General features: G+C 48.9%; 1 protein-coding gene across 4 annotated transcripts in view; it reads left to right on the forward strand.

Annotated features, from left to right (window-relative positions):
• Positions 1–14,096, forward strand: part of ARNT2 (aryl hydrocarbon receptor nuclear translocator 2) — a 684,205-nt gene that overhangs the window by 381,089 nt on the left and 289,020 nt on the right. For all 4 annotated transcript variants that reach the window (XM_069222996.1, XM_069222993.1, XM_069222994.1 and 1 more), the window contains one exon: positions 1,922–2,056. In XM_069222996.1, the coding sequence (XP_069079097.1) occupies positions 1,922–2,056 (135 nt within the window). The remainder of the gene's footprint in view (positions 1–1,921; positions 2,057–14,096) is intronic.

Genomic DNA, 14,096 nt, shown 5'->3' on the forward strand with positions numbered 1-14,096 from the left:
CCTGTTTAACAGCAGTCTTTTACTGGCTAGCAACCCATAAACTAAAATGCAATAAAGAGGAAACTGAAATTCTTTTCTTTGGGAACATCCCATTGGACTTCTGACAGAATTTCTGGTCCCATGATGCCTTCCCCCAGGACCTCAGAGTGAATAGTTAAAAATGTAGGGGTTAAATTCGATAACAGTCTATCTTTTAAGTCTCAAGTTAAAGATCTGAAAGGCACATGTTTTGGCATTGTGTAGCCCCTAAAAATGTCTTCCTTTTCTGTCTTTTCCAGCAAACAAAATTGTTATTCAGGCTCTGATAATCTCCAGATTAGAGTATGGGAATGCCTACCATAACATCTGCTGGATAGGCTGCAAGTGGTCCAAAATGTGGCTGCCTCCATTTTGTTAAATGTGCCAGCTAGAACATGGATTTCGCCTCATTTGCAGACCATACTCCAACTGCCCCTCAGGAAGCTTCAAAGTCTCTTGTTCCAGTGCATGGTGCTCTGTACCAAACTGGGGTCTCTTCTCTCAAAGCCATATTTGAATTCTGCAATCCTTCCAAAAATCTGAGATCTGCCAATAAACTCTTGACAGTGATCCCCAGAATTCATCTTGCAAGAGCGGATGGAAGGTCTTTCACTTATTTGGGCTTAGTTGCATGGAATCAGTTACCTTTTGAGTTGCGCGCCGTGAGTCAGTGTTCAAGAAAAACTTAAAACCTAGCTTTTTGTACAGGACTAACTTCTGTTGGTCATCTAGCTGACCTATGCTTTTTCACGCTGGAACACTCCGAGGAGTAGCTGCACGCTCTAAATTCCTTTCATCATCATCATTTTCCTAGCGTAGTTTGCACCTGGATCCGAATAGATCACTCTTCATCCCTTTTTGGAATTTTAAGTCCGAGTTCTAGGGAAGAGTGTTTGAATATCTTAGACCCTTGGTCACAGAGACATCACCCACCAAAACATTTATACTTCTCTAGGTATGTGGTCAGTTTGATTTTAGATGGAAAACATGGAATATTCTCCTAGTAGATAGGGTTCTCTTTTGCTGGTGAGAGATTGTGTGGCTGACAAGTTCATCGATCTGTATATTCAGCGTTCTTTGGAGTTGCACCATTGATCAATGTAGAGCTAACAGAAAGCCTTGATGGTGTGATCATGACTCTAAGTGGAGAGGGGAGGAGCCCAATATGATGTCTGGTGGATGGACAGCCATAGGTGACAGTTGTATGTAAATACAATGTTTGTATAGAGCAAATGTGGGGAAAGGCAGTAAAGAGGTGTACAGGGTCTAAGGTAATGTATTATTAGTGAATGATCGATTAGGGAGCTGGGCTCTTAGAGTGGAAGTGGTTGATGTTTCATCATGATGTTAGTGTTCTTCAAAGAGGTGTTGGTGCAGTGAGGGTTGCCTGGGTAGAGACATTGGGTAATACATTCAGTTAGTCCTGGGTACTTCTCCCTACACACACACAGACACACAAACTCCCTCTCCTGTGCTTTCTCTCTTCTAATTCAAAATCTCTGCTTGCACAGGTGCACAGCGACTAGTCCTAGACCTTATGCATAGACCTAGACACAGTATATGGTCTTCCGATCTGAAGTGGCTCCTTTGCGCACAGTCTAATAGTTCTTCTTATGTCTCTTTGACTATTTGATTTAATAATGGACCTTGTAGCAGAAGAACCACTATGTCTTTTGGTGGCGTTTATTTACAGCAAACCTTTGGTAGTGAAGTAGTCATGCCTAACTAATTTTTGTATGCAGTTTCCATTGTACCTCCCAATAAAGCAAGGTATTGTTTTATACCTTTCCATAATGCAGGTGACATCTTCTTTCTATACGGCATGCCCTTCATGTCTCATACATTTTTGTAAAGGAAGTTTATCTTTTCTCACATCTGTAACATTTTTTTTCTTCCTCCGTAGGTCACTAGCTCACCTGGCTCAATGGACATGAACTCTGTTTCTGTTCCTACTGAATTCCTCTCTCGACATAACTCAGATGGGATCATTACATTTGTGGATCCTCGCTGTATCACTGTGATTGGCTACCAGCCTCAGGTACATGATTGCCATCATCATGGTCTCAGTGTTATATATCTGTTGTATGTTTTTAAAAGTGGGGCAATACACACAAGTTAAACACATATTACTGTGAAGTGCTGAGCTACTTCATTGACAAATTACTTTGTTTAAATCATAGAAGACATAAAACCTCTTTGAGTTTTAGTAAACTGTTACTAATCACCCTTAAGTGGTTTTAGTGTGCCTAGTAGTATGAGTGTAAGGTTAATGCTGCAGTTTTCTTTAAGCCTCAGATACACACTGCAAGGTATTTTAATATTGCGGTATAAACTGTTGTGTAAATCAAGATTTCAGAGAACTCTAACATTATATAATGAACCTGCATTTTTTACCCTTAGACCAGCCTTGGGCATGGTCATTCACATTCTGCATGGTATTCCATTGCTTTGTCAGTTCTCTGATTCCATCCTGTAACATTTATAGACCTCCAGTAGTACCTTACAGAGAATCCTCAACTCCATTTTTCTTTGTTGGCTAAAGTTATACCCTGGGGTGTGGGACATCTGCTCTATTAGGACAAATGAACTTAGGTCTATTTTGAACATGGGTATAATTATACCTATTTGAGCGGTCAGCAATAGATCCTGTGGCCATCTCTGATGCCTGTGCAACATTCACATCTTGCACCCCTACACCTGCACAGCATAGCATATGCTCAGTCTTTGCACTATGAAGAAAAATAACTGTTTATTCTGGTGACTTTTTCACTTTGTAGTGCAGCTCAAGACACAACAGAATCTGTTGTTATGTAGCAGGGAAATGGGGTTGTTAAGCAGCACACTCCAATTCAAATGTGACTACAGTAGTTGCGTTCAGGGGAGTGCCACTGAATCATGCTTCAGCCCCTAACCTGTGTAGAAAAAAAGGAATCCTGTACATAGTAGTTACCCCCATATGTCCCTGTATATATGTTGTTTTAGTCTATGTGTCACTGGGACCCTGCCAGGCAGGGCCCCAGTGCTCATAAGTGTGCCCTGTATGTGTTCCCTGTGTGATGACTAACTGTCTCACTGAGACTCTGCTAACCAGAACCTCAGTGGTTATGCTCTCTCTGCTTTCAAAATTGTCACTAACAGGCTAGTGACCAATTTCACCAATTCACATTGGCATACTGGAACACCCTTATAATTCCCTAGTATATGGTACTGAGGTACTCAGGGTATTGGGGTTCCAGGAGATCCCTATGGGCTGCAGAATTTCTTTTGCCACCCATAGGGAGATCTGACAATTCTTACACAGGCTTGCCAGTGCAGCCTGAGTGAAATAACGTCCACGTTATTTCACAGCCATTTACCACTGCACTTAAGTAACTTATAAGTCACCTATATGTCTAACCTTCACCTGGTGAAGGTTGGGTGCAAAGTTACTTAGTGTGTGGGCACCCTGGCACTAGCCAAGGTGCCCCCACATCGTTCAGGGCAAATTCCCCAGACTTTGTGAGTGCGGGGACACCATTACATCCGTGCACTATACTTAGGTCACTACCTATGTATAGCTTCACAATAGTAACTCCGAACATGGCCATGTAACATGTCTAAGATCATGGAATTGTCATCCCAATGCCGTTCTGGCATTGGGGAGACAATTCCATGACAATGACAATTCCATGATCCCCCGGGTCTCTAGCACAGAACCTGGGTACTGCCAAACTGCCTTTCCCGGGTCTCCACTGCAGCTGCTGCTGCTGCCAACCCCTCACAGGTTTCTGCCCTCCTGGGGTCCAGGCAGCCCTGGCCCAGGAAGGCAGAACAAAGGATTTCCACTGAGAGAGGGTGTGACACCCTCTCCCTTTGGAAATAGGTGTGATGGCTGGGGAGGAGTAGCCTCCCCCAGCCTCTAGAAATGCTTTGATGGGCACAGATGCTGCCCATCTCTGCATAAGCCAGTCTACACCGGTTTAGGGATCCCCCAGCCCTGCTCTGGCGCGAAACTGGACAAAGGAAAGGGGAGTGACCACTCCCCTGACCTGCACCTCCCAGGGGAGGTGCCCAGAGCTCCTCCATTGTGCCCCAGACCTCTGCCATCTTGGAAACAGAGGTGTTGCTGGCACACTGGACTGCTCTGAGTGGCTAGTGCCAGCAGGTGACGTCAGAGACTCCTTCTGATAGGCTCTTACCTTTCTTACTAGCCTATCCTCCTTCCTAGGTAGCCAAACCTCCTTTTCTGGCTATTTAGGGTCTCTGCTTTGGGGAATTCTTCAGATACCGAATGCAAGAGCTCATCAGAGTTCCTCTGCATCTCCCTCTTCACCTTCTGCCAAAGGATCGACCGATGACTGCTCAGGATGCCTGCAAAACCGCAACAAAGTAGCAAAGACGACTACTGCAAACTTGTATCGCTTCATCCTGCCGGCTTTCTCGACTGTTTCCTGGTGGTGCATGCTCTGGGGGTAGCCTGCCTCCTTTCTGCACCAGGAGCTCTGAAGAAATCTCCTGTGGGTCGATGGAATCTTCCCCCTGCAACCGCAGGCAACAAAAGACTGCATCACCGGTCCTCTGGGTCCCCTCTCAGCACGACGAGCGTGGTCCCTGGAACTCAGCAACTCTGTCCAAGTGACTCCCACAGTCCAGTGACTCTTCAGTCCAAGTTTGGTGGAGGTAAGTCCTTGCCTCCCTACGCTAGACTGCATTGCTGGGTACCGCGTGATTTGCAGCTGCTCCGGCTCCTGTGCACTCTTCCAGGATTTCCTTCTTGCACAGCCAAGCCTGGGTCCCCGATACTCTAACCTGCAGTGCACAACCTTCTGAGTTGTCCTCCGGCGTCGTGGGACTCCCTTTTCTGACTTCGGGTGGACTCCGGTTCACTCCTCTTCTAAGTGCCTGATCCGGTACTTCTGCGGGTGCTGCCTGCTTCTGTGAGGGCTCCCTGACTTGCTGGGCGCCCCCTCTGTCTCCTCATCCAAGTGGCGACATCCTGGTCCCTCCTGGGCCACAGCAGCATCCAAAAACCCTAACCGCGACCTTGCAGCTAGCAAGGCTTGTTTGCGGTCTTTCTGCGTGGGAACACCTCTGCAAACTTCTTCACGGCGTGGGAAATCCATCCTCCAAAGGGGAAGTTCCTAGTCCTCTTCGTTCTTGCAAAACACCAAGCTTCTTCCATCCGGTGGCAGCTTCCTTGCACCCTCAGCTGGCATTTCCTGGGCTCCTGCCCACTCTCAACACTGTCGCGACTCTTGGACTTGGTCCCCTTGTCTTACAGGTACTCAGGTCCGGAAATCCACTGTTGTTGCATTGCTGGTGTTGGTTTTCCTTGCAGAATCCCCCTATCACGACTTCTGTTGCTCTCTGGGGGTTTTAGGTGCACTTTACACCTACCTTTCAGGGTCTTGGGATGGGCTATTTTTCTAACCCTCACTGTTTTCTTACAGTCCCAGCAACCCTCTACAAGCTCACATAGGTTTGGGGTCCATTCGTGGTTCACATTCCACTTTTGGAGTATATGGTTTGGGTTGCCCCTACACCTATGTGCTCCTATTGCAATCTATTGTAACTTTACACTGCTTGCATTAATTCCTTTTGCTATTACTGCATAATTTTGGTATTGTGTACATATATCGTGTGTATATTTCTCATCCTCATACTGAGGGTACTCACTGAGATACTTTTGGCATATTGTCATAAAAATAAAGTACCTTTATTTTTAGTATATCTGTGTATTGTGTTTTCTTATGATATTGTGCATATGACACCAGTGGTATAGTAGGAGCTTTACATGTCTCCTAGTTCAGCCTAAGCTGCTCTGCTATAGCTACCTTCTAACAGCCTAAGCTGCTAGAAACACCTCTTCTACACTAATAAGGGATAACTGGACCTGGCACAAGGTGTAAGTACCTCTGGTACCCCCTACAAGCCAGGCCAGCCTCCTACAATAATCAACCAGGTATGAGGGAAATAGGCAGCTTAAGCTTTTTATTACAAAACTCTGCAATTTCATCTAAGGTCCCAGATAGAGCTGGATACTCAGCTAAGATGTGAATTGCATCTGCTCCATAAAATTGGCATTGCAGGCACTGACTCCCTTTATCTCCCCCTTCCCCACCTAGCTGTCTTCCCCGGTGTTATAGAGATCAAGGCAAGTTTTATAATGCTAAACTTGTGAATTTGCTGAGAGAAAGACCCGATGGGCAAGGTGAAGAGACTCTGGAAGAGTACACGTCTGTGTAGCAAAGTTCTGCCACTTTGCAGCATGTTTATCAACGTCATTGCCAATAAATGAGTTCAGGAGACCCTATATTTCTCCAGTTGGACACAACCTTCTGCTCAATAAAAAATCTAATTCTAATGTGAAAACCCCAGAAGGACCGCCGCTCTTGCATCTTCCAAAGTCTAATCTTAAATTCTTGTTTAAGTTCCTCAAAAGAGACAATGCCAGCGTAGTGATAAAAATCCCCAAGCCTATTAAGACCAAGCGCCTTCCAACGGGAGATACCACGATCTTGTACTATATCAGGCAGTAGGGGATTATTATGAAGTGGAGTATAAAAGTTATACCAATGCTCAACTTTCTATGAACTACAGACCAAACCCTAAAGACACCCTGCAAGGTCTTAAATCGGACTTTCTTAAAATACCTACATTCAGTTTGTCTCCACAGGCACCCCCATGCCTGTTCCCCTCCAAAGTAACTGGAAGGAAGAAGGAATGTCTTCAACTACCCAAACCACTTCAGCCTTATCTTGCAACAATATGCAACTTTGTTGCAATACGGTGGCCCAAAAATATAGTTCAAAATTTGGGATTGCCCAGCTCCCCCTTTCTCAAGTAAGTGTGAGAAACCTCAAAGCTCTCCTTGCCTTAGCATAGGTGCATAAGAATCCTATTGTGATATTTTCCAGTTTTCTAAACCAAGAGTTCTTTACTTCCAAAGGGATGGCCTGAAAAAAGTATAAAACCTTTGGGAGAAACCGCATTTTTAAAGCATTACATCTGCCCATCAAGGAGAGATGTAGGTTATTGATCCTGACAAGATCCTTTCTTTCCCAATAGGGGATCAAGAGTACTTCTAACGATTTCGTTGACATCAGCGAAAATGTTAAGTATCTCCAGGATGGTGGAGGGTGCAACTTCCCTGGGGGTTGATAGGGTATTACTATTGATGACAACTTGTGTCTTATCGTCATTCAGCAGATACCCAGAGAATTTCCCAAATGAGGTAGCCTCCCTTTCGATCTCTTTTAAAGCTATTGTGGGATCAGAAATATCCAAGGTCATGTCATCGGCATAAGTTAAGTTTAGGAAGCTGGCCTGGTGTGTGGTGGACACTTATGGTGTTTGCACCTTATACTAGGTCCAGGCAACACCTATTAGTGGGTGGCACAGTGTCTAGGAAGGCAGGGCTCTCTAGTGGTAGCTGTGGTGAGCAGCCAAGACTTATCTAGGAGGAGTGTAAAGCACTTGCAATACCACAGCAGTCACACAGTAACTTATCACACCTTAAAGGAACCACGCAGGGTTACAAAACTAAAGGTGCTTTAGTACAATAGCACTGAATTAGATTACTTATAGGCAGTCCCGCTAGGGCCCTACCATATACTAAAATAGTGGAATGCAAAGTTACGACCTCCAGCCAAGAATGTGGAATAGCTAGAAGGGAGCTGGGAGAACTCAGGACCCGAAGAGGTGAATAGCTAGGTGACCCCCCCAGCGACCAGGAGAGCAGAGGTAAGTTACCTGGTCTTCCCAAGGACAAGCAAGAGGACTTGTAAAAAGAAGATTGCAAGACCAGGTCCAGTCCAGTGGAACCAAATGGTGGATTCCGGAAGAAGAGGACCTGCAAGAGAAGGGGACAGAGTCCAGTCCACGCAGGAGTACCCAGGTGGGGCAGGAGCCACTACCTACCCTTCTGTGGATGAAGATCCGGTTCGACGAGGGAAGAGGAAGATCAGCTGTGAAGCCCAGGAGCTTCAGGAAGGTCCTAGGAGTCATGCAGATGATGTCCCACATTGGTCGCCGGATGGCCAGTGGTCAGGAGGACCACTAACAAGCCTTGCAAAATGCAAATCTGGGCAGAAGATGATTTGCAGAGTAGAAGAGGCCCAGCAAGGTTTTGGGGGCTCGACCCTTGGAGGGGAGTCCGGGCTGACCCTCAGTAGTTGGCAGAGTCAGCAAAAGCATTTGCAGCCCCGACAGACAACCCACTGGCAGTAGGCACAGTAAGTTACAGTGAGGCCCAGTCAGCACACCTGGAGAGGAGTCCCACATTGCTGGAGGAGGAGAGGAGAGACTGTCCTTGCAAGGATGAAGTGCTGGAGGCCAGGGCTACTTGAAGCCTGAAGATCCCTTGGAGCAGGAGTCAACAAGCCATGGTTGCTGCAAGAGTCGCGGTGGACAGGGGTACTGCCCTGCAAGGAGAGGCAAGGGCTCACCGTCTCCCAAGTTGGAAAGAGAGGACCTCTCATAACCACCACCTGTGTTGGAGGATACACCCAGTTCCTGTGGAGAGCAGATCCCAGCAGCCGGACGTCAGTACCTTAAGTGCCTGCGGATGCAGGGGAGTGACTCCTTCACTCCAAGGGAGATTCCTTCTTACTTCTTTGGTACAGCTGAAGTCTTTCCGACCCCAGAGAATGTACATCTGTGGAAATGTTGCAATTACTGGAAGGAGCCGAAGAAACAATGTTGCAAGGCGAGGTCGTCTCGGGAGTTGCAGGCCTGTTTGGTTCCTGTGAAGTCCAGCAGTGATTCCGGTGGCCAGGAGCAGAATAGGTTGTTACAGAGAAGTCCTGGTGGAGCCTTGCATGTCGAATCTGGAGACCCAGCCACAAGGAAGTCCCTAAATAGCCTTAACAGGGGGCTTCATCGCTCTGCAGGGTGACTGCCTATCAGAGGGGGTCACTGACGTCAGTCACCTGTCCTGCCAACCAGATGCTTCCAGAGGCCCTTGCACATCTTGTTATCAATATGGCAGAATCAGGTGGTCACCTGGAGGAGCTCTGGGCCCCACCCTTGTGCATTCGCTTCAGAGCATGGACTGCGGGTCCCTGGACTGGTGCAAACCGGATTATGCAAGAAGGGCACCAAATGTGCCCTTCAAAGCAAGCTGGTGGCGCGGGGAGGCTAACCCTCCCAGTCTTTTAACACCTATTTCTATGGGAGAGGGTGTTGCCTCCCTCTCCCATAGGAAATCCTTTTTTCTGCCTTCCCCTGCTTGAGCTGGTGAGGCAGCAGGAGGGCAGAAACCTGTCTGAGGGACTGCAGCAGCGTGGGCCTGCCCACAAACCCTGGAAGACTAGTAGAAGCAATACTTGGGGTCGTTTAAGGAGCCTCCAGAGTGCACGGAATCATGTTACCAATACCAGCATTAGTATTGGGGAATGATTCAGACATTTTTTATACCAAACATGCCTAGGTTTGGAGTTACCATTATGTATCTGGACCTGTGGCCAGAACACAGGTAAAATGGCTTCTCCGCACTTATGAAGTCCAGTGCATTGGAACTGGAGTTTGTAGGAGAACCTCTGCTCATGCAGGGGTGCCCTCACACACTGGAAACTGCACTCTACCCTCTTGGCTAGGAGGGCCTACCTTAGGGATAACTTACAGTGACTTGGTGCAGTGACGAGCAGTGAAAGGGTGCATGCACCTTTTCACGCAGGCTGCATTGGCCGGCCTGCAGACATAGTTTGCATGGGCTCCCATGGGTGGCATAATACATGCTACAGCCCATGGCAGACCTCTGGTGTACGAATGCCCGGGGTACTTAAGTACCACATACTAGGGAGGTACAGGGGTACACCAGTATGCCAACTGTGCTGTGTTAAGGGTACCAAAGCAACCAAATTTAGAGGAGAGAGCACTATCACTGGGGCCCAGTGAAAACAGTCTAAACACACTGATAAACAGGAAAAAAGTGGGAGTAACCATGCCAAAAAGAGTGACTTTCCTACACTAAGATCTTTGTATCCCAGCCGTTAACATGAATTGGCGGGATTACGAGGTTGCTATCAAGTCTCCGTATATAGGGATCGATATAAAATGCAATGAGTAGCGGAGAGCAGAGACATCCCTACAGTGTTCCCCCTCTGGATCAGGACTGAACCTGACTGGGTGCCTAACAACAAAACCCTACCACCGGATCGTGGTGGAGGGTGCTGACGTACTTGATAAATCCCAGCCCGATACCAGTTATTTGCATAGCGTTCCATAAATACTGCCAGGAGACACTATCAAATGCTTTTTCTGGCGTACATGATCAGTTGTCCCTCTCCCAGGGATAAACCCATGCTGCTTGGTAGACACAATTTTGCTAATAACCACAGAGAGGTGAGTAGCCAAAACTTTAGAATACATTTTTAGAGTCCCCATTCATCTGGGTGATTGCCCGGTATGATCCAAGCTCTTTCAGGGTTTTTTTTTCTTGGAGAAAATAACGATTATAGCCGTGGACCATGACTTTGGGGGGATAGTACTGTAGTAAACCTGAGTAAAGAGAGAAATTAGATGATCTTTTAGAGTAGCAGAGAAATCCCGGTAGAATTCAAAAGGGATTTAATCGGTACCAACCGTTTTGCCTGGTGGGAGACTGGAAATGACCAGGAGGATTTCCTCCCAGGAAAAAGGACCCTCCAAAGCCTCATGTTCTCCACCCCGAGAGTATTGAGCAAGACCTGTTCCCAAAACTGGAATACCTCATCATCCTCCCACTTAGAGAGCTATCCCAGTCATTTTTTAACTAATTACATCATTTTGCCGAATTCGTCTTTTGACGAGTTTTGGTGCGTCAAGGGATGTCCTGTAAGTCCGGATTTAAGCCCTGCGACTCCTATCACTGCATAATGTCTGTGACGGATCCGCACCGGCGTGTGTCTCTGGTGTTTGGAGCGCGACCACGACCCGAAGTCATGCACCGAGTGTCAGGCCATGAACCCGAAAGCTTTGAGGGAGCGGTCCCAGAAGCTCATGGCGGCCTGACACTCGACTCTGCGTCGTTCCCTGTCCCGTTCGAGAGGAAGGTCAGGAGACCGGTCGCAGAGTCATCACCATTCTTGTTCGTCCACGTCATTTGGACATTCAGGTAAGAAGAAGTCATAGAAGGCTAAACGTTCTTAGACTTTGCCCCGTCGCTCACACGACGAGACCCGGGAAGAGCGTCGATGCTCTAGGCCTCCATCCTCCGAGCCTCAGCCTGGGTCCGCTCCGCGCCTCCCCGAATTTCCGGGAGCCGGGGCTACCCCTGCCCAAATTAAGGAATTCTATGAGGCCATGAGCCTCATATTTGGGCAGTCTGACCCACCCTTGGCGCCTTCGGGCTGAGGAGAGTCAGTGAGGGCCTACTCGGGTTCAAAGTTGGTGACTTTGGTCCCGACTCCAGAGGGCACCTCAGGATCTGTCCCGACGCTGGTCGTGCCAATGCGACCTTCCCCGGCATCGGGTCAGAAGTCAACGCTCCCGGTGTTGATTGGGCCCACAATCAACGTCGACCCTATACTTATTCCCAACGACCCGGAGCCGGAACGACTTCGCTCGACGCCGATTCCGTTTTTCATGGGCCCTGCTGTGCCCAAGGTTGATCCTGAACCCCATTACTGTGGGTATGGATATGGGGAGAGCGTAAAGGGGTCGCTGGTCCCTTTAGAAGACCAGCTTGAGCCTGAACTGGATGGGGTACAGAATTTGGGTGATGCCAGTCGGTTGGACACCTCTCCTGACACTAGGTTGTTCTCTCCCCATACCGTGGCTACAGAGGAGGGAGCGTCTTATTCTATGGTGGTGAGAAGGGCGGCTGAGTTTTTGAACCTCAAGCTTCCTTCTGTGGAGGTAAGGCCTAACCTCCTGACCGAAGTGCTTCAGCCTGGGGCCTCCAACTTGGAACCCCAGCTTCCCTTCAACGAAGCACTTACGGACCTCCTACTAGGGACTTGGTCCAAACCCAGCACAGGGGCTCCTGTGAATAGGACGATTGCCCACTGCCATCGGCCTGCGCCGAATTAAACAAATTTCCTTACCCAACACCCTATGCCTGAGAGGCTTGTCATCCAAGCTTCTTCATCCTCTGGAACATTTCCTACCGCTCCCCCGGACCAGGAATCAAAAAGACTGGGCAATTTAAGGAAGAAGATGTTTTCTTCTGCCAGTCTAGCGCTGCGGTCCGTGAACACCCCATGCCTTTTGGGTCGCTATTCCAATACTCTCTGGGATACGGTCGGGCAAGTGCTGCCTCAACTTCCGGAAGAGGCCCGGAACGTTCTCTCACAAGCCGTGACAGATGGGATAGACGCAGCCAAGTTCATGATCCGTTGTGGAGTGGATACGACCGACTCACTGGGCAGATCGATTGCATCGATGGTGGCACTGAGGTGCCACGCCTGGTTAAGGATGTCTGGCTTTTCGGGGGATGTCCAGCAATCTTTGATGGACATGCCCTTTGATGGCACGCGTCTCTTCGAAGACAGCGTGGACTCAGCGCTCTAGCGCTTTAAGGATTCCCGGGCTACAGCTCAGTCCCTTGGCCTCTGAGCCGCTTCTCGCCCCCCCTCCGCCCGCCTCTCGCTCCTTTTGTGGCTACAGAAGTGGCACTCAACCGTGTTCCTTTCCACCAGGCCACCAGCCCGTGCATGCTGTACAGCTCCTGCGTGGACGAGGGATCCACCAAGCTCATGGATCAGGGAGTCAGTCGCCAAGTCCACCCCCGCCCCTTCTCTGCCTCAAAACCTTTCTAGTCCGTTGGGACATCCGGGTCCAGTTGGCGGCAGAATTCGCCATCATCTGCCCCACTGGGACTCCATTACCATGGACAGGTGGGTTTTACAGATCGTCCGAAGGAGCTACTCCCTCCCTTTCGAGACGCCTCCTCCAGCCATGCCACCATCATTCGATCACCTGTCAGAGGATAATTGGCACTTCTCCGGGAGGAAGTCAATGCTCTCTTGGCCAAGGGAGCCATAAAGAGGGTCCCTGCGCCAGAAGTAGGTCCTGGTTGCTATTCCCGCTACTTTCTAGTGCCCAAAAAGTACAAGGGTCTTCGCCCCCATCCTAGACCTACGGTCCCTCAATCTCTTCCTCAAGAAGGAGAAGTTCAAGATGTTAACCCTGGCTCGGGTCCTTTCTGCCCTGGACCCTGGATGGTTGCGTTGGACTTGCAGGATGCCTGTTTCCATATTCCCGTCCTGCTGGCTCACAGATGTTACCTACGATTCGTGGTATGTCGCGAGCACTTGCAGTTCACCGTGCTCCCCTTTGGCCTTACCAGTGTCCCTCGGGTGTTCATGAAAGTGATGGTAGTGGTTGCAGCTCATTTGCGCAGTTTATGGGTCCCAGTCTTCCCCTACCTCGACGACTGGCTGTTTAAGGCAGACACTCCCCAGAAAATTGTCTCCCACCTCCAGACTACAGCGAACCTCCTGCATTCGCTGGGGTTCACTATCAACGTGCCAAAGTTACACCTGACTCCCTCTCAGAAGCTCCCTTTCATTGGAGCTGTTCTGGACACAGTGCAGTTCCAGGCTTATCCTCCCAAAAAGCGAGTTAAGGATATTCAAGCTATAATGCTGTTGTTTCAGCCTCTATCCTGAATTTTGGTGAGAATGACTCTGAGGCTACTGGGCCCCAGGGCCTCCTGCATCCTGCTGGTCCAACCTGCCAGATGGCACATGCGGGCTCTGCAGTGGGACCTGAAGTTCCATTGGGCGCAGCATCAGGGGAATCTCTCTGACGTGGTTCAAATCGCAGAGGGAACTGCGAAAGACCTGCAGTGGTGGTTGTCGAATCCAGATTGGGTCAATGGCAGATCCCTCTCCCTTCCCCAACCCGATCTCACATTAGCAACAGATGTGCATCACTCCTGGGATGGGGCGGCCACATGGTAGAGGTGGAGATCAGAGGCCTCTGGTCTCGGTGGAGTTTGGCTTCACATCGACCTTTTGGAGCTCCGGGCGATCCGACTTGCATTGGAAGCATTTCTTCCCTCTCTCAAAGGGAAAGTAGTGCAAGTGTTCACTGACAACACCACCGTCATGTGGTATTGCAGCAAGCAGGGCGGAGTGGGGTCGTGGACCCTTTGTCAAGAGGCTCTTCGCTTC

Source organism: Pleurodeles waltl, chromosome 3_1 (assembly GCF_031143425.1).
Source record: "Pleurodeles waltl isolate 20211129_DDA chromosome 3_1, aPleWal1.hap1.20221129, whole genome shotgun sequence".
Classification (NCBI taxonomy): Eukaryota; Metazoa; Chordata; class Amphibia; order Caudata; family Salamandridae; genus Pleurodeles; species Pleurodeles waltl.